This window comes from Geotrypetes seraphini, chromosome 3 (genome assembly GCF_902459505.1).
Source record: "Geotrypetes seraphini chromosome 3, aGeoSer1.1, whole genome shotgun sequence".
In the NCBI taxonomy this organism is placed as follows: Eukaryota; Metazoa; Chordata; class Amphibia; order Gymnophiona; family Dermophiidae; genus Geotrypetes; species Geotrypetes seraphini.
The window spans coordinates 172,393,123-172,421,041 of NC_047086.1; the positions used below are offsets into that span (position 1 = coordinate 172,393,123).

The 27,919-nt window shown below is 46.4% G+C and overlaps 1 protein-coding gene across 2 annotated transcripts in view; it reads right to left on the bottom strand.

Moving 5' to 3' along the window:
- Nucleotides 1-27,919, bottom strand: part of HBS1L (HBS1 like translational GTPase) — a 284,783-nt gene that overhangs the window by 108,998 nt on the left and 147,866 nt on the right. For both annotated transcript variants that reach the window (XM_033935882.1, XM_033935881.1), the window contains one exon: nucleotides 13,247-13,355. In XM_033935882.1, the coding sequence (XP_033791773.1) occupies nucleotides 13,247-13,355 (109 nt within the window). The remainder of the gene's footprint in view (nucleotides 1-13,246; nucleotides 13,356-27,919) is intronic.

The following is a 27,919-nucleotide window of genomic DNA, read 5'->3' on the forward strand; positions in this document are numbered from 1 at the left end:
GGACCTAGGCACTGGACACATCAATTATGCGTGTCTGATCTGAGATAGTCCTTTGGTATAGAATGCACCGCTTGAAGCCGCTAGGAGCCTTTGACATTGAAGGAAAAACTGCCAACACTAGGTCAAAGGACTCAATGGTCTAGGGCAGTGTTCTTCAACCGCCGGTCTACAGAAAATTCCTGCCGGTCCGCGCAGGGCCGACGAGATCGGATTTGAGCCATCAGCGTCTGGGCTGCAACGGCGATGGGTGGCATCGGCATCGGGCCCCTCCCCCCTGCGATACAATTCAAGATCGGCAACAGGCCCCCCGGCACTCAAGATCAGCAACGGGCCTCCCCCCTCCCGCGACGGCACTCAAGTTAAGCAACGGGACTCTTTCTCCCCCGGCATCAGATCGGCAATGCAGTGCTCAGCCCAAAGCTTCCCCTCTGATGCAGCTTCCTGTTTCCGCCCAGGCAGTTCGAGTCAGAGGGAAGCTTTGGACTGAGCACTGCGTTGCTGATCTGAAGTGCTGTTGATGCTGGGGGGAGAAGGAGGCCCATTGCCAAACTTGAGTGTCATCGCAGGGTGGGGCATTGCCGATCTTGTTGCCAAAATCGGAAAGAAGGGTGAGAGGAAGGGAGAGAGATGGGCCTGTGGTGGATGGAGAGATTGAGAGAAGTGGGTAGATGATGGATGTGGGGTAAAAGAGAGAGAAGGGGCAGATGATGGGAAGGGGGAGAGAGAAGAGGGCAGATGTTGGGAAGTGGGGAGAAGATGGAGAGAGAGAATAGGGTAGGAGAAGGGGAAGATGATGGAAGTGGGGAGAAGGGGGAGAGAGAAGAGGGCAGATGATGGAAGTGGGGAGAAGGGGGAGAGAGAAGAGGGTAGATGATGGAAGTGGGGAGAAGGGAGAGCAAATGCTGAATGGAAGTGGAGAAAGAGAACAAACACTGGATGGAAGGAGGGATAAAGAAAAAGGACATATGCTGGATGGGGAAAGAAAATAGAGTTAGTGAGATAGTGGAGGGGTGAAGGAAAGGGGTGGCATGCTTTGGGTAGACACAGTGAAAAGAGAGAAACTGAGGACTGCATAGTAAGAAAGAATTTAATTTAGACGGAGGCAGAAAATAAAGAAAGAAGACCAGAGAAGAGAAGGAAAGGGAAGAGAGAGAGAGATGCCAGAGAACGGGGAAGGAGACAGAGATATCAGATCTGAGCGGAGGAAATGAGAAGAGAGAGATGCTAAAAACCACAGGGCGGGAGGGAAAGAAAGATGAAAGGAGAAAGATGCCAGACCATGAGGGAACAGAGGGAAGATGATGGATGCCAGACCAAAGGGGGGGGGTCTAGAAGAGAGATGGCAGGGGGAGACAGACAGTTTCTAGAAAGGGCAGACAGTGGATGGAACGGATAAATGCTGGATTGAAGAGACAGGGCACATGCTGGAAGGAAAAGATTGAAAAGAAGATGAAAGCAGAAACCAGAGACAACAAAAGGTAGAAAAAAATCATTTTATTTCTATTTTGTCATTAGAATATATCAGTTTTGAAATATATATCCTGCTAGAGACATAACTGCGGACTGCAAAGCCCAGGCAGTGTTTCTTTAGCTTCCAGCTGGCTTAGGGTTCTCTCTGACCAGGGGGCACTCTCCTAACACTATTCCTGTCATGTGTGACTGCAGTATTCTGTTAGCATGATATTTCTGTGTAGCATTCTGTAATAATTTGGCTTGTTCAGTTTTCTTGATAGTAGGGGGGATATATATGAAGGGGAGGGGAGACAGGGGTTTTGTTGGTCCTTGCTCTGTATATTTGTATTTATAAAATGACAATTGTACAGAATATTGTTTCTTTTTATACTTTAATAAAATACATTCAATATAAAATCATAATTGAGACTTGTGCAGATGGGATCAGATGGTTTGTGGGTACCGAGCTCGCAGAGAAGGGGCGGAAATGTTTTTTTTAAAATTTCAATCTTAGTAGTTTGCCGGTCCACAAAATAATTCTTTTATTTCTGCCGGTCCACGGGTGTAAAAAGGTTGAAGAACACTGGTCTAGGGAGGTTGAGTAGATGGCAAGATGAAAAAAACTCAACATTCCTGGCCTGAAAACAGGCTACAAAGAATCCAAAGGCCCAAAATCAAAATTTGGTAGAAAAAAATCAAAATGTTTATACCGAATGATAGATAAAGCAATAAAATTGAAAAATATGACAAAAAGAAGGGTAAAAAAAAGGAATGGGAAGTCACAAAAATGTATAAGTTTGATGTGCTTAGAGAAACTTTAAGAAACAGCTTCACAGCTCCACGGAAAACTGAGAACTGAAAGTCCCAGGAAGGCACAAGTATGGGCAGGCACAGTACAGGCAGTCACTAGTCTTTTAAAGTGACAGTACACTTTTGCACTGTCCGTGCTGGACTCTGCCGATGATGTCACCCACATATGAAAATATGCTGCCTGCTTGTCCTCGGATAATATGAGTTACTATTCTTAGTTTCTCCAGAAGTAGTTCCAGAGTACATCCACTACTGAAAAAAAAAAATCATGTGCTCATCTCAGCAGAGTGCAATAGTTACACTCAGTGGATGTCCAGCAATTTCTACCCTGATAAATATATAATAGACATGAGTCAATATATTTTTAACACACTTAAAACAATGAAGCTTCTGGGCAAAATGCTTTATGGATCTGAGTCAAAATTTTAAATTTGACTCACCACTAAATGGAAAGCTAGTGTAAACAGAACAACATAGGTGTTATACAGCAGTGTTTCTCAACCTGTAGTACACATACCCTAGGGGGAATGCGGACCGCCTGTTGAGGGTACACGGGCTGACTGTCGATTCCTCCCTACCACCCTCCACCAGCTCCATTTAATTATCCCCCGCTGCTGCTGCAACTCCGGGCATGGAAAGGCCAGGCACGTGCAGCGATTGCACACCGCCGGCCCACAAGCCTTCCCCCCCAAAGTCAATTCTGAGACTTATTTCCAATAAAAGATTTGTGACCATCAGTTGGCTGTGATCTCTCCAGTGCCTCTTTTTTTGTTCTTTTCATTATACTTCGAGGCTTTGTCTCTTCTTCTTGTTCTCACATATATACTCATCCCATCTTGCCCTTGTTTTCTTTGGGCTGCAACATTTAAACAATATTCCAGAACTGTCTATCCTCCACATTGTGATAGTTAATATCAGATCTTAAACAAAGGAAAAGACAAAGAAGGTCAACATAACATTCTGTAGACAGTAACCCACTTTTTTCTACTTTTCACTATCTGCAAAGTTCTCATACCAACTTAGCAAAAACAAAAGTGAAAAAAGGGGAGAAAACAGGCAGAAAATCCCCAGTAATTCACACAGGTTGAAAAAAATTAAAGTTCAGCAAGATTTCTGAAGGCTTTCAGGCAGGACTTATCACAATGTGGCTGCTCAAACATGTACCAAAGACACACAGCCTGCTCTTAAGCAGCTGTTAAGAAATTACTAACCCATAACCAATTATTTGCTTTTTAAGTAACAATATTTCTCTAGCTTCAAACATCACTCTTATCACTGTTCTTTAAATCTACTGCCTTCTATTTCAGGTTCTTGCTTTTGTATTAAAAAGGTATGGAACACACAAGAAATTCTTCTTCTGAATCCTCTTTGCAACTGTGTGTTCTGTATTCTTACTTTAAGTGCATCTGCACTGTGTCCATATGGGATCCCGATGTTCATTAAAGCAAAGCCCTTATTTATACAAGTGTGTTTCTATTGAAGTATTCAAGAAGTTTATTAAAACTTTTGATACTGCCATTATTACCAATGTATAGCTCTAGGTCAGGGTTCCTCATACTATGGCCTGCGGGTCAGATACGGCCCTCCAAGGACATTTACCTGGCCCCGGGCCCCCACTGCAACTGTGGGCGGCACTGCATCTAGCGTCATTAGTATCGGCCGGGAGTATGCAGTGATGTGATGCGCTGGGGCCGAGGACATGCCAAGCCACCATCACTACACTGAGGCAGACAGGTAATAGCCAGGCCCAGAACAGAGCCCTCTACTCTCCTTCAGTTAATAGTTGTCTACACAATAGCAGGCCAGCAATGCCGCCAGTCAGGCCCTGAGCTCAGGCCAGGCCAGCAGGCCAAAATCGCCTGCCACCCAATATCCAGAAGCATAGGATAGCAGCAGACGTGATAGCTATGCGCGCCCATCCCAAAGAAATACAGTGGTACCTTGGATTACGAGCATAATCTGTTCCAGGAGCATGCTCGTAATCCAAAATGCTCGTTTATCAAAGTGAGTTTCCCCATAGGAAATAATGGAAAGTCGCTTTGATACGTTCCCATCCCCCCACCAAGGCCAGCAGCGCTGCTCCCCCCAAAGGCCCCGCGATCCGGCAACCCCCCCCCCCCCCCCCCGGCTGCCATCGGGCACCCCCCGCAATCCTGCTATGTCTGGATGAGAAGCTAGGAGAGCTTTGTGTCCATGAGCTCTGAAGCACAAGAGGCCCGCCACTTAGACCCTGAGTGACACCGTTGTGAGGCCTTTGTCGAGACCTGCTTGGAGCATTAAATGGCTCCACCTTCTCTTTCATGCACCAGTGTTGAAATGTATCCCATGTCTTAGCATAAGTGGAGACTGTAGCAGGCTTCTTGGCTCTGCGGAGAGTAGCAATGACTACTTCTGAGTTTCCTTTGCGCTCTAACACCACACACCCAAGTGCCATGCTGTATGACCAAAGCGATCCGGATCTTCTATGACCATTGGGCCCTTAGGTGGAAGATTGGGCTGTACCTGCAGTCTAAGCACTGGTCCCTCTGAAGATGCACTAGGTCTGTGTCAATCCAGAGCTACAAGGACCACTCTTCAAGTTTATTAAAAAATTTATATACCGCCTAATCAGGCTTCTAGGCGGTGTACAAAAATAAGAGTGTTGCATAAAGTACATATAGACACACTAAATAAATAAAAACAGACCTACTGGGGATGTTAGTTTGACTACCTGTTTCACTTTCAACAATGACGGAGCTCTGATCAGCCAGTCGTCCAGATATGGATGGACTTGCAATCCTGCCCTGTGGAGATGTGCTGCTACTACCACCATCACCTTGGTGAACATGCGGGGTGCTCTGCCAACCCATAGGGAAGCGCCAAAAAACTTGACCAGACTAAATTCTGCCATTCAGGTCACACATTCCTTCTAAAGCTCAAGAACAAACCAGCGCTGCAAACTTCTGCTTCTCTCTCCACGCCAAGTCTGGAGGTCTTTGAGTCTACCTTCAAGTTCCAAGACCCCAAGATTTGGAATTGCCTTCTGGCCTGCTTGTGACAGATCCCTTCCTACCTTCAACTCAGGAAATCACTAAATATGCATCCTCACTGCAGTCCAGGACTTGAGCTCTATATTGTCTGATCCTTGATGTTACTGTTATGAAACCTTATTAACCTTATGTAAGCCGCAATGATTCCTAGCAGATGATTGTGGGGTATAAGAAACAATATGAACATAAGAATAGTCTTACTGGGTCAGACCAATGGTCCATCAAGCCCAGTAGCCCATCCTCATCACGATGTTCAATCTAGGTCACCAGTACCTAGCAAAAAAACAAAGTGTAGCAACATTCCATGCTACCAATCCAGGGCAAGCCTGTGGCTTCCCCCATGTCTTTCTCAAAAACAGATTATGGATTTTTCCTCCAGGAAATTGTCCAAACCTTTCTTAAAACCAGCTAAGCTATCCACTCTTACCACAACCTCTAGCAAGGCTTAACTATTCTTTGAGTGAAAAAATATTTCCTCCTATTGGTTTTAAAAGTATTTCCCTGTAATTTCCAGTGTCACCTAGTCTTTGTAATTTTTGACAGAGTGAAAAATCGATCCACTTGTACCCATTCTACTCCACTCAGGATTTTGTAGACTTCAATCATATCTCCCCTCAGCCGTCTCTTTTCCAAGCTGAAGAGCCCTAACCCTTTTAGTCTTTCCTCATACTAGAAGAGTTCCATCCCCTTTATCATCTTGGTCGCTCTTCTTTGAACCTTTTCTAGTGCCGCTATATCTTTCTTGAGATAAGGAGACCAGAAATGAACACAATACTCCAGGTGAGGTTGAACCATGGAGCAATACAGAGGCATTATAACATTCTTAGTCTTGTTAACATCCCCTTTTTTTTAACAATTCCTAGCATCTTGTTTCCTTTTTTTGGCCACCACTGCACATTGGGTGGAAGGTTTCATTGTACTGTCTATAATGGCACCCAGATCTTTTTCTTGGTCGCTAACCCCCAAGGTTGAACCTAGCATCACCTGGTAACTGTGATTTGGGTTATTCTTTCCAATGTGCATCATTTTGCATTAAATTTCATCTGTCACTTGGATGCCCAGCCTTCTAATTTCCTAAGGTCTGCCCGCAGTTTTTCACAATCTGCATGCGTTTTAACAACTTTGAACAGTTTAGTGTCATCTGCAAATTTAAATCACCTCACTCGTCATTCCATTTTCCAGATTATTTATAAATAAGTTAAATAGCACTCTACTATTTACTTTCCTCTATTGAGAAAAATAACCATTTAACCCTACCCACTGTTTGCTATTCAATAACCAATTCCTAATCCACAACTGAACTTTAGTATGGTATAATGTAATGTCTCTACAGCACATGGAGTCTTGGGAATCTCCTGTGTTCCGGAAATATGGAAATGTGCAAGTAGGCTTCTGTCAAGTCTAGGGAAGCTAGAAATTAACACACAGCCACCACTGCTATGACTGACTACATGGTTTTCATGTGAAAGATTGGAATCTTCAAGGCCTCGTTGACATGTGTGAAATCCAGAATGTGTCTCCAGTCCACTTGTATAATATAATACAAGGAGAAGCAGATAAACAAACGGACAAGCATACCACTCATTCATTGCATCTAAACACAAGGCTCCATCTTATGTGTAGCAATCGCATCTAAACAAAAGTATCGTGTGTGCGATAAAATAAACACGGAAATGCGATTAAACATAATGGGGAAATAGACACCTCATTGATCTACTCTAAACATAGTATTTTTTTTAAACAAACAATGCTTCACAATTTAATAAAAAACAACTCAAAGTCCATGTGGGTACTCAGACACCCAGGGAGACAGGATGTTAAACAAAAATTTCCCTGAGTTTTACAACAAGCACCATAACATTGTATACAACCGCCATGATGTCAGCGATCTCACGAGACTAAGAATTTGTTATGTGGGTGTGAATTTTTTTTCCTGATTGCACTCCTGATTAGGTCTGATGGCACACACTGGTTGGGAAACTCTGCTGTGCGCTACAGGAAATCTCCCAGCTGTTACTTCTACAGTTGAGCCACTGTGCAGGAGTTTATACTGTGGTTTTTTTCATTACCATATGGTGAAAAATATAATAAAGGCTTGACTGTGTTCTAAATTATAATCTAGTGCAATAGGTGTATCATTCTGGACAGTATTCTCCCCATGCTTGCAAGCTGTGCAGAAGGATTCCATTCCAGATTTTCAACTCTTTCTCCTCCTCCAGAGGCTCTGTTGCCCCTTTCAGTTTTTCCTTATGCACACAAGTCCAGAAGGTGTCTTTCTGATCTGCTTTGCATATTTCTTTTAGAGAATGACACAGGGAAATTGTCCCTGTCCCCACGAGCTTGGCTCCTGCCCCGCCAGCTCAGTCCCTGCACGCTCGGTCCCTGCCCCATCCCCATGAGCTCAATTACCATCCCTGCCCCATCTCTGCAAACCATCTGATGCCATCCGCGCAAACCTCAAATAGTTTTATACTGAACTTATTAAAGTATAAAAAGAAACAATATCCTGTACAATTGTCATTTTATAAATCATAAATAATAAAGAGCAAGGATCAACAAAAGCTCTGTCTCCTCTCGGAGAGGATATTTGTGAGGGGGAGTACCGTATTTTCACGCATATAACGCGCGCGTTATACGCGTTTTTACCTACCGCGCATACCCCTCGCGCGTTATATGCGTGAGCGCGGTATACAAAAGTTTTAAAACATAGTTCCCACCCCCGCCCGACGCCCGATTCACCCCCCCAGCAGGACCGCTCGCACCCCCATCCCGAACGACCGCTCGCACGCGCTCCCACCCGCACCCACGATCGGAGCAAGAGGGAGCCCAAGCCCTCTTGCCCGGCCGACTCCCCGACGTCCGATACATCCCCCCCCCCCGGCAGGACCACTCGCACCCCCACCCCGAAGGACCGCCGACTTCCCGACAATATCGGGCCAGAAGGGAGCCCAAACCCTCCTGGCCACGGCGACCCCCTAACCCCACCCCGCACTACATTACGGGCAGGAGGGATCCCAGGCCCTCCTGCCCTCGACGCAAACCCCCCTCCCTCCAACGATCGCCCCCCCCCCAAGAACCTCCGACCGCCCCCCCCAGCCGACCCGCGACCCCCCTGGCGACCCCCACGACCCCCCACCCCCCTTCCCCGTACCTTTGGTAGTTGGGCCAGAAGGGAGCCCAAACCCTCCTGGCCACGGCGACCCCCTAACCCCACCCCGCACTACATTACGGGCAGGAGGGATCCCAGGCCCTCCTGCCCTCGACGCAAACCCCCCTCCCTCCCAACGACCGCCCCCCCCCAAGAACCTCCGACCGCCTCCCAGCCGACCCGCGATCCCCCTGGCGACCCCCACGACCCCCCCACCCCCCTTCCCCGTACCTTTGGTAGTTGGCCGGACAGACGGGAGCCAAACCCGCCTGTCCGGCAGGCAGCCAACGAAGGAATGAGGCCGGATTGGCCCATCCATCCTAAAGCTCCGCCTACTGGTGGGACCTAAGGCGCGTGGGCCAATCAGAATAGGCCCTGGAGCCTTAGGTCCCACCTGGGGGCGCGGCCTGAGGCACATGGTCGGGTTGGGCCCATGTGCCTCAGGCCGCGCCCCCAGGTGGGACCTAAGGCTCCAGGGCCTATTCTGATTGGCCCACGCGCCTTAGGTCCCACCAGTAGGCGGAGCTTTAGGATGGATGGGCCAATCCGGCCTCATTCCTTCGTTGGCTGCCTGCCGGACAGGCGGGTTTGGCTCCCGTCTGTCCGGCCAACTACCAAAGGTACGGGGGAGGGGGGTGGGGGGGTCGTGGGGGTCGCCAGGGGGATCGCGGGTCGGCTGGGAGGCGGTCGGAGGTTCTTGGGGGGGGGCGGTCGTTGGGGGGGAGGGGGTTTGCGTCGAGGGCAGGAGGGCCTGGGATCCCTCCTGCCCGTAATGTAGTGCGGGGTGGGGTTAGGGGGTCGCCGTGGCCAGGAGGGTTTGGGCTCCCTTCTGGCCCAACTACCAAAGGTACGGGGAAGGGGGGTGGGGGGGTCGTGGGGGTCGTCAGGGGGATCGCGGGTCGGCTGGGGGGCGGTCGGAGGTTTTTGGGGGGGGGCGGTCGTTGGGGGGAGGGGGGTTTGCGTCGAGGGCAGGAGGGCCTGGGATCCCTCCTGCCCGTAATGTAGTGCGGGGTGGGGTTAGGGGGTCGCCGTGGCCAGGAGGATTTGGGCTCCCTCCTGGCCCGATATTGTTGGGGAGTCGGCGGTCCTTCGGGGGGAGGGATGTATCGGACGTCGGGGGGGGGGCATCAGGCTTTCAGGATGGGGACAGACCTTCAAGGGGGGACAGTGCACGGAAGTCAGGGGGGGTGAACGGAGAGTCGGGACAGCGCACGGAAAGTCAGGGCAGTGCACGGAAGTCAGGGGGGGGTGAACGGAGAGTCGGGACAGCGCACGGAAAGTCAGGGCAGTGCACGGAAGTCAGGGGGGGTGAACGGAGAGTCGGGACAGCGCACGGAGAGGCGGGGCAGTGCACGGAAGTCAGGGGGGGTGAACGGAGAGTCGGGCAGCATGCGCGGTATAATCGTGAGCGCGTTATACCAAAGTTTTTGTGCTTATCATCGTGATTTCTGCGCGCTATACACGTGTGCGCGTTTTATACGGGTGCGTGTTATTTGCGTGAAAATACGGTAAATATCCTCTCCAGTATCGAGAAAACTGAAGTCAAATTACTACAGAATGCTACTTAGAAAAATCAAGCTAACAGAATACTTCAGTCACACATGGCAGGAATAGTGTTAGGGAAATGCAACTAGGCCAACTACTCCCTGGTCATAGAGAGTCCTAAGCCAGCTGGAAGCTAAAGAAGCATTTATGTTAAACAGTTTTCTCATATATGAAGCCAATATTTTGAAATACCATCTCGTTACAAATATGCAAAGAACTGGATTTTTGCTTAGTTTTTCAGATGAAAGATAAGGCCTGTTAATTTTAGATTGGCCTTTGTGTATATGGATGCCTAACATTTTCAGTATGTAGTATGATCCCGTCAGAACTGGGAGTTCTTTTTTGTTATATCCCTGTCAGTATTACTTTTATTAATGTGCTTGTAACTCATCATATGGATTGGTTCCATACATTTCATTAAATATGTTTTTTAAAGTTATAACTGTTTTATATAATATTTTGTTTTCCCAAAGCACATAGAGTAGGAATATTTGTTACCTTATTCCTAAATGTTAAGATCTTAATAGCAAAAATGTTGCAAATTTTGTTTTATAAACCAGTGTTCTTCAACTTTTTTACACCTGTGGACCGGCAGAAATAGAAGAATTATTTTGTGGACTGGCAAATTACTAAGACTGAAATTTTATAAAACCATTTCCGCCCCATCTCCACGAGCTCGGTCCCGGTAAACCATCTGATCCCATCCGCACAAGCCTCAGTTATGATTTTATATTGAACGTATTTTATTAAAGTATAAAAAGAAACAATATTCTGTACAATTGTCATTTTATAAATACAAATATACAGAGCAAGGACCAACAAAACCCCTGTCTCCCCTTCCCCTTCACATATATCCCCTCTACTATCAAGAAAACTGAACAAGCCAAGTTATCACAGAATGCTACACAGAAATATCATGCTAACAGAATACTGCAGTCACACATGACAGGAATAGTGTTAGGGGAGTGCCCCCTGGTCCAAGAGAGCCTTAAGCCAGCTGGAAGCTAAAGAACACTGCCTGGGCTTTGCAGTCCCCAGTTATGTCTCTAGCAGGATATATATTTCAAATCTGATATATTCTAATGACAAAATAGAAATAAAATTATTATTTTCTACCTTTTGTTGCTTTCATCTTCTTTTCACTCTTTTCCTTCCAGCATCTGCCCTGTCTCTTCAATCCAGCATCTGCCTGTTCCATCCACTGTCTGCCCTCTCCCCCTTCCATATGTATCTGACTTCTTTCTATGCCCCTCTCTACTTTCCATCCAACCTGTGCCTCCTCTCTCTTTTTTACATCATTCATTCCAGCTTCACTGTTTTCTTCATTTTTATCTCTCCTACACCAGATCTAGCATCTTTATCCCTCTCATTTCTCTGCTGACTCCCTTTCCAGCATCAATCTCTCTCTACTTTCTCATTCCTCTCTCCCCTTGCCCTCATCTCTCCATTCCACCCTGACCCTTGACCCCGTTCTCCTCCTATAATCTCCCTGCCAGCTGTTTCCTTCCTTTTTTCCTTCTCCCTTTCCTTCCTCCTTTCCCAGCAGCATTTCTCCTTATACCTCCCTCCAGGTCCAGTAGCAGCTCTCCCTTTATCCAGCAGCTTCCCAGCCTCCAACAGTGGCTTCCTCCACTTCCAGCAGCTCTCAGTACTTGCCTGAAGCAGTGATTTACTTAGGCAGCCTTGGGTCTGTTGCTGCCTCTGAGGAAAGAGGAAGTTGCCGAAGTGAATCACTACCCTGGCAAGTGTGAGAGCTGCTGGGAGGGGAGACAGCCACTGTCAAAGGCTCCCCATGATCTTGCTCCCGCGAGCCCTGCACATTTGTGCCCCCTCCAAGCCGGCACAAACAGCGTTGCATCGCAGGTTCTGCCGCCCAAGATGAGCCAGAGGCCCCTACCTGCCGCCCTGCCATCGAGTCTCTCGACCATGTGCCCAAGGCCCCGCCCCCAGGAGGGACCTAAGGCTCCCGGGCCTATTCTGAATGGCCCAGGCGCCTTAGGCCCCACAAGTAGGCGGAGCTTTGGGACGGATGGGCCAATCCAGCCTCATTCCGTCGTTGGCTGCCTGCTGAACAGGCGGATTTGGCTCCTGTCTGTCCGGCCAACTACACAACGGTACGGGGAAGGGGGGTGGGGGTGTCGTGGGGATCGGCCAGGGGGGTCGCGGGTCGGCTGTCGGAGGTTCTTGGGGGGGGCGGTCATTGGGGGGAGGGGGGTTTGCGTCGAGGGCAGGAGGGCCTGGGATCCCTCCTGCCCGTAATGTAGTGCGGGGTGGGGGTAGGGGGTCGCCGTGGCCAGGAGGGTTTGGGCTCCCTCCTGGCCCGAACAACTAGCGGGGGGGGGGGGGTCGCCAGAGCCAGGAGGGCTTGGGCTCCCTCCTGGCCCGATATTGTCGAGGAGTTGGGGAATCGGCGGGGCAAGAGGGCTTGGGCTCCCTTTTGCCCCAATCGTGTCGGGGAGTCGGGGGGGCAAGAGGGCTTGAGCTCCCTCTTGCCCCGATCGTGTCAGGGGTGCCGTGGTTGGCTGGGGAAGAGGGCTTGAGCTCCCTCTTGCCCCGATCGTGTCGGAGAGTCGGGGAGTCGGCGGGGCAAGAGGGCTTGATGTCAGAGAAAGGGCGGGACCGCCGGAAGAAGTAGCGCAGGCGCAGGGCTCACAGAAGGGCCGGGACCGCCAAGAGGAAGCAGCAGGACACCGGTAGGAGCTTCTACATGATTGGGGGGGGTCCGGAGGCTGTGGAGGTGTGAGCGGTCCTTCAGGCTGGGGGTGCGGGTGGGAGTGCGTGCGAGCGGTCCTTCGGGGTGGGGGTGCGAGCGGTCCTGCGGGGGGGGGGGGGTGAATCGGACATCGGGGGGGAGGAACTATGTTAAAAAAATTTTGTACAACGCGCTCACGTGTAAAACGCATAAGGGTATGCGCGGTATGTAAAAAACACGTATAACGCGCGTGTTATATGCGAGAAAATACGGTACTGTGCTAATTATGCTACTTTTACTATTACTTGTTATAAACTAACACAAGACAAACACAAAATTCTAGTAAAACTTTCCAAAGCATTTAGTAAACAAATGCAAATTCTTGCCTTTTCTATGCTGACATTCCATACATTAGAATGCATAAAACTGAAAGACGACTAATGCTATTCATAACAAAAGGTTCATAATGAATGAATTGCAAGAAAACATTCTCTAAGTTACCATGAGAGAGATAGTTTCCTAGATCATATGGACAAATGACAGCAGGTGCTTTAAGCTACAGAAGCTTACCATGGAACATCAAAACCCATTGTTTGTTTCCTTCCAGACACTGTCATTTTTGCTACCTTTTGCACAGTATCAGAATCAGGTTGTGCGCACTGAACATCTCTTGCTTTGCCTAAAATAAAATAAAATAAATAAAATAAAAATGCTTTCCATTTCTACTTATAGCTAAATATTACTACCAGTCAAGAATCAACAAATTGATAAAGTCTTTGACTTAAAAATACTATGAACAATGTTACTAAAGGCTCCTTTTACTAAGGTGTGCTAGCGTTTTTAGCGCACGCAGGAAATTACCGCGTGCTACGCTTCTAGAACTAACGCCAGCTCAATGCTGGCATTAAGGTCTAGTGTGCGCGACATTGTAGCGTATGCTATTCTGCACGTTAATGCCCTAACAGCTTAGTAAAAGGAGCCCTAAGTCACACAACATTGACATAATGCATTCAGATTTTTGGATACAAGGAAGTCTTGATTCTGCTAAGTCCCCCATGCATCACAATAGTTGCAAGTTAAAAGAAGTTTCCTGAAAATATTTTATACCTGATGTGCTTTTATGTTAAAAGGGCATTCAGGTTAAAGCTTAAAAGATTGCACTTTGAACATACAAAGTACAGTATTTAAAAATATCACTGCTAGCTTCCAAGCAGTTATATTTTAAGATGAGCCTTGATTAATTCCTTTGGGTCACCAGCAAGGATAAAACTGATGTCTTTGCTACCATTTTAACATGGTCTATAACATTTTGGAGTGTGAGACTTTCAGATAATTTGTGATTTTGGAATATGATTTTTAAAATAATCTGCAACTTTTGTTAGCGTAGGGACCCTTTTACTAAGCTGCACTAAGAAATGGGCTTAGTGTGTCCTTATATGAGCTTTCCTGCATGTTTAAATCTATTTATAGCATGATCATAAATTTGGCTATATGCTAATGTCAGCACTAGTGTGCGGCTATTTTAAATTTTTATTGAACAATCATAAGAAATAAACAAAAATTCAGAAACACGTTTTTCAAAGTTTTCAACAAAAACAAATCAGAATATCCTAAAACTAAACAAATGAGAAGCTAAAGGGAGACTCTTATAGCCCATCATGCTACAATACAACAAATTTCCCCTTTCCAAAGTTACCCTCCCCCACCCCTCAAGTCAGTCATCCATAACTTAAAAAAAAAAAATACCCCACATCCCCTAATGCAAAAATGGTACAGGAATCGAAAGGTATTGGTACCGCCTTGAACTGAAAGGTATTGGTGGGATAGAGAACACTAATGTAATGTAATGTAAACTGTTGACATCAATAAACAGGCAGTTCCCAGATTAAGAATGCATTACATTTTTAAAGCTGTTCTTTAGTTGGATTTGTATTAACTAAGAACTGGTAGATTTTAAGATTCTTGCTGCTTTCCTCTACTTCCAGCTAACAAAAAGGCCAATTATAAAAAAATAATAATTGTGGAACACATAGACAAACATGATTTAATGAGACAGAGTCAGCATATGGGTTTAGCCGAGGGAGATCTTGCCATACCAATTTGCTTGACTTTTTTTAAAGGTGTGAATAAACATGTGGATAAAGATGAGCCGGTTGATGTAGTGTAGTGTTTCTCAACTTCTTCAAGCCAAGTATCCCCTAAGTCTTACAAATATCAACCGAATACCCCTGCCCAAGCTCTACCCCAAACCCACCCAGGCTCCACCCCAGACTCTACCTCTGAAGGAGGTAATTGGGATCTCCCACTGACCCAGATCTGCCACTCAGACACTCAGTATTCCAATTTCCTAAGGCCTGCCTGCAATTTTTCACAATCTGCATGCATTTTGACAAATTTGAACAGTTTAGTGTCATCTGCACATTTAATCACCTCACTCATTGTCCCAATTTTCAGATCATTTAGAAATAAGTTAAATAGCACCAGTCCCATTACATATCCCTGCAGCCTGGCAACTAAAATTCAATGCAAAGAAATCATTTGGAGATTAATAATAGGAAGGAACCATATATGCTGGGAGGAGAGAAGCTGATATGCACGGACGGGGAGAGGGACCTTGGGGTGATGGTGTCCGAAGATCTAAAGGCGAAAAAACAGTGTGACAAGACGGTGGCTGCTGCCAGAAGGATGCTGGGCTGTATAAAGAGAGGCATAGTCAGTAGAAGGAAGAAGGTGTTGATGCCCCTGTACAGGTCATTGGTAAGGCCCCACTTGGAGTATTGCGTTTAGTTTTGGAGACTGTATCTGGCGAAGGACGTAAGAAGACTTGAGGCGGTCCAGAGGAGGGCGACGAAAATGATAGGAGGCTTGCGCCAGAAGACGTATGAGGAGAGACTGGAAGCCCTGAATAGTATACCCTAGAGGAAAGGAGAGACAGGGGAGATATGATTCAGACGTTCAAATACTTGAAGGGTATTAACGTAGAACAAAATGTTTTCCAGAGAAAGGAAAATGGTAAAACCAGAGGACGTAATTTGAGATTGAGGGGTGGTAGATTCAGGGGCAATGTTAGGAAATTCTACTTTATGAAGAGGGTAGTGGATGCCTGGAATGCGCTCCCGAGAGAAGTGGTGGAGAGTAAAACTGTGACTGAGTTCAAAGAAGCGTGGGATGAACACAGAGGATTTAGAATCAGAAAATAATATTAAATATTGAACTAAGGCCAGTACTAGGCAGACTTGCACGGTCTGTATATGGCAGTTTGGGGGAGGATGGGCTGGATAGGGCTTCAATGGCTGGGAGGGTGTAGATGGGCTGGAGTAAGTCTTAACAGAGATTTCGGCAGTTGGAACCCAAGCACAGTACCGGGTAAAGCTTTGGATTCTTGCCCAGAAATAGCTAAGAAGAAAAAATTAAAAAATTAAAATTGAATCAGGTTGGGCAGACTGGATGGACCATTCGGGTCTTTATCTGCCGTCATCTACTATGTTACTCCACTGTTTACTCTCCTCCATTGAGAAAAATTACCCATTTAACCATACCTTTTGTTTTCTATCTGATAACCAAATCCTAATTCACAACTGAACTTTGCCACATATCCCATGACTCTTTAATTTTCTCAGGAGCCTCTCATGAGGAACTTTATCAAAAGCTTTCTGAAAATCTAGATATACTACATCAGTGTTTCTGAACTGGGGTACGCGGACCACTTGGGGGTATATAGCATGGCCACTGCAGAGAATATTCCCTGCGCGCCCGTCCAAAGCCACCACCGGGTATCCCTCCTTGTTGCCCACCCCAACCGCTGAAGCTGCTGCCGGGGACGCCTGCCCGCCCCCTCCTCTCCTCCTGAAGCCGACTGACAAGGCTTCCCTTTGATGCCAGAGCTGACGTCAGAGGAAAGTCTTCTGGGTCAGTGTATGTGTGGGGGGGAGGTTCCCAGTTACCTACTTGCCGCACTCGCTTCTTCAGCGACTTGTTGAGGGGACGCGCAGCTGGCAGTGGTTCACATGAACATAGCTGTCCTGGAAACATTCTCTTTGACACTGGAGGAAAGGCTTGTGGGTCAGCCACGTGCAGCATGTGAATCGCTGCCTACGCATCCCCCCAACAAGCCGCTGAAGGCAGATGGGGCGAGTGCAGCTCGAACAAGTAAGGGGACACGATCTTTCTGGGACAAAGGGCAAAAGGAGGGGGGAAGGAGCACGTTGGAGCATTGGAGGGGCACGATTCTGGGACAATGGCTAGAATGCAGGGGGAGGGGGCATAAACTCGACTCAGAAGGAAAGTGGCATGAACATGGGACACAGAAGGTAGGGAGGAAGGGGCACTAACTTGGGACATAGAAAGGAGGGAATAGGGAGAATTATTAGGCATGAGTGTGTGAGAGAGGGAAAGAGATGGTGCACATGGGGAAAGGAAGAAAGAGGAAAATTGTTGGACACTGAGAAAGAGAGAGGATTGAGGTAGATATGCATGGGGAAGAGAAGGATGAGAGGGAGAAATGCTGGATATGGTGGTGGAGAGGGACCAGAGGGACAAATTGAAGGGGATGCAAGGGGGAGGAATGTTGGACATAGTGATGGAGGGAGAGATGTGGCATGGTGCTGGAGAGGGGTGATTGAAGGAGAAATGGGCATGGGGCTGGTGAGCAGTGGTGAAAAACATTGCACATGATCCAGGGGATGAGAGAGGGCGAAATGTTGGATGTAGCAGTAGAGGGGGTAGGAGAGATGCACCCTGATCTCTCTCTCTCATTCCCTCCCTTGCTGCAAAGGGACTGGGGAAAGAGAAAGATCGATGGACAGTGAGAGAGAGAGGAAGATATGTTGCCAATAGGGGTGAATGAGAGAGGAAGAAAAGTTGGACCCATGGAGGGAGAGAGATGTTGGTTGGGGAATGGAATGAGGTCTGGAGGAGAGGAAGCGTGCAGGAGGCAGAAAGAAAGAAATATTGGATGAACAGTCAGAAGGAAGTGCAACCAGAGACTCATGAAATCACCAGACAACAAAGGTAGGAAAAATGATTTTATTTTCAATTTAGTGATCTAAATGTGTCAGTTTTGAGAATATTTATCTGCTGTCTATATTTTGCAATATATTGGTCTATTTTTCTATAGTTGTTACTGAGGTGACATTGCATATTTTAAAATCATCTGCCTTGACCTCTTTTTTTAAAAAAAACCCAATATAAATGATGATTAACATTTTCTCTGCATAGTGTGCTTTGTGTTTCTTTTAATTTTATTTTGTGGTTACCATTATGTATTAATAAGGTTATATTGTGTATATATATATAAGAAAAATGAACAGAAGAAATTGCATTATAGTATTATTATTATGGGTGTGGGGGTCAGGGATTGAGCTTGGGGGGAGTCAGGGGCAGAGCTTGGACAGGGGTACTCGGTTGATATTTGTTAATTCAGGGGGTACTTGGCTTGTAGAAGTTGAGAAACTCTGATTTAGCAGATGGGCTTATACAATCTGGAAGGTTTACACTATATACATAGCCTGAGTACCTTGTCCCCAAGATCTACAAAACAGGTAACTTGGGGGCAGTTCAAAGAAGACCACTACAATGGCACCTGGCTTATACTATAATCGCTACATAGAAAAATATTAAGTGACCAAAAAGCACAGTTACTTACCGTAACAGGTGTTATCCAGGGACAGCAGGCAGATATTCTTGACTGATGGGTGACGGCACCGACGGAGCCCCGGTACGGACAATTTTAGAGTGATTGCACTCTAAGAACTTGGAAAGTTCTAACAGGCCGCACCGCGCACGCGCGAGTGCCTTCCCGCCCGACGGAGGCGCGCGGTCCCCAGTTAGGATAAGCCAGCTAAGAAGCCAACCCGGGGAGGTGGGTGGGACGCAAGAATATCTGCCTGCTGTCCCTGGATAACACCAGTTACGGTAAGTAACTGTGCTTTATCCCAGGACAAGCAGACAGCATATTCTTGACTGATGGGTGACCTCCAAGCTAACAAAAAGAGGGATGGAGGGAAGGTTGGCCATTAAGAAAACAAATTTTGCAAAACAGATTGGCCGAAGTATCCAGACAATAATGAGATGTAAAAGTATGAACTGAGGACCAAGTAGCAGCCTTGCAGATTTCCTCAATAGGAGTGAAACGGAGGAAAGTTACAGATGCTGCCATAGCTCGAACTTTATGGGCCGTGACAGAACCTTCCAGTGATAGTCCGGTCTGAGCATAACAGAATAAAATGCACGCTGCCAGCCAATTAGACAACGTACGTTTAGAAACAGGACGCCCCAATTTATTCGGATCAAAGGATAGAAAGAGTTGGGGAGATGATCTGTGGGGCTTAGTACGCTTTAAATAGTAAGCTAGAGCCTGCTTACAGTCCAAAGTATGCAGAGCCTGTTCTCCAGAATGAGAGTGAGGTTTCGGAAAGAAGACAGGCAGAACAATGGATTGGTTGAGATGGAATTCCGAGACAACCTTAGGGAGAAACTTTGGATGTGTACGCAGAACCACCTTGTCATGATGAAAGACTGTAAAAGGTGGATCCGCAACTAGTGCATGTAGCTCACTGACCCTCCTGGCAGAGGTAAGGGCAATAAGGAAGAGCACTTTCCAAGTGAGGAACTTGAAAGGAGTTGTAGCCAGAGGTTCAAACGGAGGCTTCATTAAGGCGGAGAGAACCACATTGAGATCCCAGACTACAGGAGGGGCCTTAAGAGGTGGTTTCACATTGAAAAGACCCCGCATAAATCTAGAAACAAAGGATGAGCTGAGAGAAGTTTCCCATGAACTGGCTCATGAAAAGCAGCAATAGCACTGAGGTGGACTCTGATGGAAGTAGATTTGAGACCAGAGTCAGATAAAGAAAGAAGGTAATCCAACAAAGTCTCCACTGCAAGGGACGTAGGATTATGATGATGAAGAAGACACCAGGAAGAAAATCTTGTCCACTTCTGATGATAACATTGCAGAGTTGCAGGTTTCCTGGAGGCATCCAAAATAGAACGAACAGGCTGAGACAACAAAGTATCATGCGGAGTCAGCCCGAGAGATACCAAGCTGTCAGGTGCAGAGACTGTAGGTTGGGATGCAGAAGTGTCTGCTGATGCTGTGTAAGCAGAGAAGGAAACAATGGAAGAATAGGCTCCCTGGAACTGAGTTGAAGTAGAAGGGAGAACCAATGTTGTCTGGGCCATTGTGGAGCGATGAGAATCATGTTGGCCTGTTCCCTCTTGAGGTTGAACAAGGTTCGTAACATGAGAGGTAGCGGAGGGAAAGCATACAGGAACAGATTGGACCAATCCAGGAGAAATGCATCCGCTGTCAGACGGTGAGGAGAGTAGAGTCTGGAGCAGAAGAGGGGCAGCTGGTGATTGTGAGGAGCTGCAAAGAGGTCTATCTGAGGAGTGCCCCACTGAGCGAAGATAGACTGTAGAGTTAAAGGATCGAGAGTCCACTCGTGAGGCTGGAGAATTCTGCTGAGTTTGTCCGCCAAGGAATTCTGCTCTCCCTGAATGTAGCTCGCCTTCAGGAAGAGTTGGTGATCTGTGGCCCAAGCCCAAATCTTCTGGGCTTCCTGGCACAAGAGGCGAGAGCCTGTCCCACCCTGCTTGTTGATGTAGTACATTGCAACTTGATTGTCTGTGCACAGCAGGAGGACTTGAGGAAAGAAAAGATGTTGGAAGGCCTTGAGGGCATAAAACATCGCTTTGAGTTCCAGGAAATTGATGTGATGCTTCATTTCTTGGGCTGTCCAAAGACCTTGAGTTTGGAATTCGTTCAAATGAGCTCCACAGGCGTAACGGGAAGCGTCGGTGTTGATGATGTTGATGAGGAGGTAGATGGAACAGAAGACCTCTGGAGAGATTTGAGGATATCAACCACCATTGTAGAGACTGACGAAGAGACGATGTCACAGATATGTGTCGTGAGCAGGGATCCGTCGCTTGGGACCACTGGGTAGCTAGGGTCCATTGAGGAGTGCGCAGGTGAAGACGTGCGAAGGGTGTGACATGAACTGTGGAGGCCATGTGACCCAAGAGTATCATCATTTGCTTGGCAGAGATAGAACATTGTGGAAGCACCTGCTGACATAGAGACTGAAGAGTGTGAAGACGGTTGGACGGCAGGAACCCTCTCATGAGGACTGTGTCCAACACCGCTCCAATGAATTGAAGTCTCTGAGTGGGGATGAGATGAGATTTTGGTAGATTGATCTCGAACCCCAGAAGTTGTAGAAACAGAATGGTTTGGTTGGTGGCCAGAAGTACTGTCTGAGATGAATTGGCCTTGAGTAACCAATCGTCCAGGTAAGGAAAGACTTGAAGGTGGTGAGAACGTAGAAAGGCAGCCACCACAATCAGACATTTGGTGAATACTCTTGGAGAGGAGGCAAGACCGAAGGGCAGCACCTTGTATTGGTAATGACAATGATGGATCATGAAGCGGAGGTACTGTCTGGAGGCCAGATTGACCGGTATGTGAGTATATGCCTCTTTGAGATCGAGGGAGCATAGCCAGTCGCCCTGAGTGAGAAGAGGGTAAAGAGTGGCCAGAGAAAGCATTCTGAATTTCTCTTTGACCAAGCATTTGTTGAGATCGCGAAGATCTAGGATGGGTCTGAGATCTCCTGTTTTTTTGGGGACTAGAAAATAACGAGAGTAGAATCCCTGTCCCTGCTGATCTAGAGGAACCTCCTCTATGGCGTTCAGAAGGAGGAGGGATTGAACCTCTTGAAGAAGGAGGGAAGACTGAGGAGTGTTCAAAGCAGACTCTTTTGGTAGACCTTGGGCAGGAAGAGTCTGAAAGTTGAGAGAGTAGCCCTGGTGGATGATGTTTAGGACCCACTGATCCAAGGTGATGGTTTCCCAACGGCTTATGAAATGAGTAAGACGTCCTCCTATGGGCAGCAGAAGATGAGTAGATGGTGGGATACTGGCTATGTCCTGGAGAATCAAGTCAAAAGGGTTGTGAGGATTTTTGTGGAGGAGGAGGCTTCACTTGCTGTTGCTGCTGAGCTGGTCTAGCATTTTGCCTCTGTTGTTGCCTCTGACGCCTGGGTTGTTGAGGAGCCGGTAGCAGAGGACGAGCCACAAATCGACGTTGATAGGCCGATTGTTGGCGGAAGGGCCTGGTTGGTGGGGTCTTCTTTTTTGTTTTGAGGAGAGTATCCCACCTAGTTTCATGAGCCGAGAGCTTTTGGGTAGTGGAGTCCATGGATTCCCCAAACAGCTCATCCCCCAGGCAAGGTGCATTAGCCAGTCGATCTTGATGATTGACATCAAGTTCTGAAACTTTGAGCCAAGCCAGTCGACGCATGGCCACTGACATAGCCGTGGCTCTAGAGGTCAGCTCAAAGGTGTCATAGATCGACCTGACCATGAACTTACGAAGTTGTAAGAGCGATGAAGAAGTTTGGCGAAAAACAGGTCTTTTTCGGTCAGGGAGGTATTTTTCAAAGGTGGACAAATTCTGAATGAGATGCTTAAGGTAGAATGAAAAGGGGAAAGCATAATTCCCTGATCTATTAGCCAGCATCGCATTCTGATATAATCTTTTGCCAAACTTATCCATGGCCTTACCTTCTCTGCCAGGAGGGACAGAGGCGTATACACTAGCTCCTGTGGATTTCTTTAAAGTGGACTCCACCAAAAGAGATTCATGAGGGAGCTGTGGCTTGTCAAAGCCCGGAATAGGTATGACCTTATATAAGGAGTCCAATTTGCGGGGAGCTCCTGGGACAGTCAAAGGTGTCTCCAGATTTTTGTAGAAAGTCTCTCGTAGTATATCATGGAGAGGCAATTTCAGAAATTCCCTTGGAGGCTGGTCAAAATCCAACGCATCAAGGAATGCTTTGGATTTTTTGGATTCAGCCTCCAAGGGAATAGAGAGGGAGTCACACATCTCTTTAAGAAAAGAGGTGAAAGAGGTTGCATCAGGCTTAAAGGATGGATCTAAAAGAGAAGGATCCTCATCCCCCGATGAACACTCCCCCTTAGAAAGAAGAGGCTCCTCTGAGTCACCCCACAGATCAGGGTCCCTTACTTGAAAGCTGCGGTCCCGGGATTCCGGTGTGGAGGGTTCTAGGTGTCGAGTTTTGCGAATCGACTTACCCAACCTCTGGGAAACGGTACCGGGAGATGTGATAGGCTGTATCGGTGCTGAAGTTTGCACAGCCTGGTGTAAAGACCTAGGTTCCGGCGCTAATGTCGGCATGGATACTGATGAAGCCGAATGCACCGGTACCGACAGAGTGGATGCCGATAAAAGAGGCTGTTCCACTGTCGGTACCGGTGGCTCAGACCGGACCGGGACTGGAAGGCTCGGTTGCAAAAGAGCAGGAAGGAGCTGCTGTAACTGCTCCTTGAGCTGAGCCTGCAGGATGGCAGCAATTCGCTCATCCAGGGAAGGCACCGGTACCGCCTTTTTCTTCTGCGGTACCTTCGGTGCCGCTCTACACTCCGAAGAGGAACCCGAGGTCGAGGGGCTGACCTCAATCGGAGCGGAGCGCTTCCGCGGGCGCCTCGAGGTCGGCAGGACTGGGCTCGCTGCTACTGAGACCGGAGGACGCTCCAGCAGGGAAGGCTTCTTAGCCGGCTTACCTGAGGGATGCGACGCCGGCGCGGTATCGTGCGGTGTCGATGAGGTAGGTGCCGACTGGGTCGGTGCCGAAGTTGGAGCCGGTGCCGCCGAATCCGACATATCGGTACCAAACAATAACCGCTGCTGGATCTGGCGGTTTTTTAAGGTTCTCTTTTTGAGAGTGGCACAGCGGGTGCAGGTGGACGCTCGATGGTCAGGACCCAGGCACTGTAAACACCAGTTGTGCGGGTCAGTGAGAGAAATGGGCCTCGCGCACCGCTGGCACTTCTTAAATCCGGGTTGGGGGGGCATGAACGTAAAGATGGCTTCTGCCAAATCGAAGGCCGAGGCCTCGATGGTGGCAGCAGGCCCCCCGGGGCGAACCCGAAAAAAGAAGAAAAAAAGAAAAGTTTGGGTTTTTTTTAGAGAAAATAAGAAAAAGAAAAAAGGGGAAAAATATATATTTCCAAAACGGTTTACGCGAGCAAGAAGGCGAAAAGAGAAAAAAGGTTTCAACAGCCGTTGAAAATGCGTCTTCTTAGCTCCGCGGAAACTAAGAAACTGGGGACCGCGCGCCTCCGTCGGGCGGGAAGGCACTCGCGCGTGCGCGGTCCGTCCTGCTAGAACTTTACAAGTTCTTAGAGTGCAATCACTCTAAAATTGTCCGTACCGGGGCTCCGTCAGTGCCGTCACCCATCAGTCAAGAATATGCTGCCTGCTTGTCCAGGGATAATATGCCCTCTAGATGGAGAGGTATGACAGAAATATTCACGTAATGGGTAGATTTCCATAGGTAGTACTAAACAAAACCAGAAACAAAGAAAATAGTTTTATACTGTGAGGATGCAGGAGCTCCCATTGTTTGGGTCATAACACTTCCTTTCACAACTATTTAGGTAAAGGTATAAAAAAAACAACAACCCCACATTTTAATTTTGGGAAGTGATTTGAATATGATAGCTCTGAGAATTTAAATGTGTATCAATCCTGACATCTGCATTTGTGCAGTGCTATACAAGAACATGTATTACTGCTTCTGTTTCTTAATATTGCATCCATGAGTACGGCTTCTTGGGATTTCCAGTTTAGATTTTGTTAGTGCATTTCTCTTCTAATTTGCTGTCATTTATTGTTTTTGGTGATGTTCTACCTTGGATCTAAGTATACGACCAAGGTGAGGTATTTCTAGTAGTCCAGCTTGTTCTTTTTTACTAATATGGTGTGTTGATGTTCTGCAATGTTGCCTTTTCATAGAAAATGTGGCAAGGTGCAGAAAGAAGGGGGGCAAATAATGGGGAGAAGGGTCCCTGGGTGCTCACCCTGTTTTCTAATGGTGATTTTACATGCCAATTAGGGGTGGGCAGGGCAAAATGTTTCTTTTAGTTTTTCTCATTTTCTCATTTCAAGGCAATGAATTCACTACTGCATCCTATTGATACAAAAACACCAAAATTGTGGGTTTATTCCTGTCATTTTAGGTTAAAAAAATTCCAAATATGAGAAATGTTTCAAATGAATGGACATCCCTGATGTGAAAACTGGCATTGTGAGTTCTAGGGAGGGGAAGCACTAACATGTACACAAAACCTTTTTCATACATATATTGCAGGAGAGGGGAGATAAGATAGAGACGTTTAAGTACCTACGTGTCATAACTGTACATGAGGCAAGTTTCTTTCATTTGAAAGGAAGCTTGGGAATGAGAGAGCATAGGATGAAGTTAAGAGGCAATAGGCTCAGGAGTAATTAAGGAAATACTTTTTTACAGAAAGGGTGGTAGATGCGTGGAACAGTCTCCCAGTAGAGTTGGCAGACACAAAGACTATATCTGAATTCAAGAAAGAATGGGACAGGCACGTGGGATCTCTTAAAGAAAGGAGGAATAGTGGCTGCTGCAGATGAGCAGATTGGACGGGCCATTTGGCCTTTATCTGCCATCTTGTTTCTATATTTCTGTCTCATCTTAAATATACACATTCATGGCCATAAATATCTCCAGTAGTCGATACAAGAGATTTTTTGATAAAATGCTCGGTTTTCAGGCAGGTACCGCTTATCAAGGTTATCTAAGCGGTTTTTACAATCAGGTACTCAAGCATTTTCCCTATCTGTCCCGGTGGGCTCACAATCTATCTAACGTACCTGGGGCTATAGAGGACTGAGTGACTTGCCCAGGGTCACAAGGAGCAGCGCAGGGTTTGAACCCACAACCCCAGGGTGCCGAGGCTGTAGATCCAACCACTGCGCCACACACTCCTCCCAGGCCTACTCTTATATGTCCTTTAGGAAATTACTAAAAACGGATCTATTCGATAAATTTGTAAACTGATGTTCCAGAATAATAATATATTGATCTTATAGCCAGAAGGTTCTTGAGGACTTTCATTGTATTTTAGCAAATTGTATCTTATTCTTCTTTTACTGCATAATTTTAGATTTTTTACTATATAATTTTAGTATCTTTATTGTATAATTTTAGTACTATTTAGAGTACTGTATTTTTATTCATTGTTTGTATAAAGTTATTAATGTATGTGAACCGCCTAGAACTTTACGGTAGGGCGGTATATAAATAAATTATTATTATTACTAATAGAAGACAGACACCATTGACAAAGAGCAATGCTAAATTATTACTCATGAGTCATTTACAGTAACAGCTTACAACACTGTGCAAAATTCAGACTCAGAAAGAAGTGCTACTCTGCTAAGACAGCTTAATTGCTGCAGGGGATTTTGGCCAGAGGATGACTATAGTGTCCTATCCAGATTGATGTAGAGTGCATAAGAGCACATGGTATATGGCAGGATGAGTGAAATGATCACAAACTGTGCAGCTATGGAATACAAAGATGTGTTTGTGATGAGAACAATCCTTCTTGACATGCAGTACAGTTGCCAAGAAAACAGATAAAAAGTGTGCAGCATGCATGAGACCCTTTGCTGGACTTTCAGAATTCAGTATAAAGGGCAATTCCAACTCTTTCATAATATTATTGCCTACCTCCTTTTAAATAAGTAAGCTTTATGGCTTAAGAAATGAAAAGACTGTACAAATGTTTCATCCTTTCCTCCCTTTTTCTCTCTGTTGGTCTTTTGCATCTGTACAACTCCCTTTTACTTCAGTCAGCTACATATTTATTTTGTTTTCCCATCCATTCTGTGTATTTACCCTTATTTACCCCTTCTTTCCTATTATAAATTGTATTTCTTCCCCCTCTTTCCCAATGTTTCCTGTCCAGATTTGTCTGGTTTGTTTTAAATTGATTTTAATATTTTATTATATTATTGTTAATTTTTATTATGTATTTTCTGTAAATGTAAATCGCTTAGTAGTTACGATAGGCGATTAATCAAATATTGAATAAACCTTGAAACCTTGAAACCTATATGAACAGTAAAACACCAAGTCTTGGGACCACATCTGTTGCTTTTGACATTCTTCTTAAGTCAGCTTTCAGTGGATGCTCCTTCTTGGATCAGCAGGGAATTGATGAGAAGATCAATCGATCAATAGATGCTATATATTTTAGGCTAACTCAGTGGTCTCAAACTCGCAGCACGGGGGCCACATGTGGCCCACCAGGTACTATTTTGAGGCCCTCGGTATGTTTATCAAAATCACAAAAGTAAAATAAAACAGTTTCTTGATCATATGTCTCTTTAGTTATAAATTACAATATTATTATTAAGACTTAGCCAAAAGGAAAGATTTATCGTCAAATATATTTTATTGAGCACCAAGAAAAACAATCCAAAACAAGGTCAAAGAGCAACAAGGCAGCTCAAAATTTCACACCAGAAACCGACAAACCCACCCCACCAACCCAACCCATAACCCATTCCTCCCCCCACCCACTCTCACTGATGCTAAAAAAAAAAAAAAATTATTGAGAAACTAGATAAGCAATACAAATACCAAGGGGCTAGCAGTTCAAAAGGCGGCTACGAGCCACTGGAGACAATGTGGTCCAAAAAGGCTCCCAAATGCATTGAAAGGCTTGTCCGGGCAAGGAAGAAATGTGGTGGACTCCTCTCCGTTCCTAGGAAAGCAACATAATCATGTGACTACGCCAAAGGGAATAGTCAGGCGCCTCCGCTTCCATCCACTTGAGCAAAATGCATTTGATAGCAATCACTGCCGTCCAACGCAGGAAGGCGGAGGCCCCAGGCCTACGGGGATGGAAGTGGAGGGAGGCTCCAAATAACACCAAGGCAGATCGCTGAACTGTAATGGTCCAAATGTCTTCAACAAAAAGAAAAACAGCATCCCAGAAGGTCTGAATGGATGGACAAGACCAAAACATATGACCAAGATCGGCATCCGGAGCACCACAGCGTCGGTAGTCCGCTGTCTGGCAGAGCCCCGCCAGAAATGCTCTCCGAGGAGAGATGTACAGGCGAAGAGTCAATTTGTAATGTTCCCAAAAAACAGCATATTTACTATACAGAGGTAACTTTTTGATAGCATTCAAAATTACTTCATCAGAGAATTCCACATTCAAATCTCCCACCCAAGCATCCCGCAATCTAATACAAGCAAGCATAGGGGACTCATCCTTCAGATGTCTATGGTGAAATTTCAAGGGGACAGGTTGTTGAGAGCCAAATGTAAAAGCCTCCAGCAACAATTCTCGACAAGAGGCCAAAAGATGAGTACGAGGCAAAGAGGATAT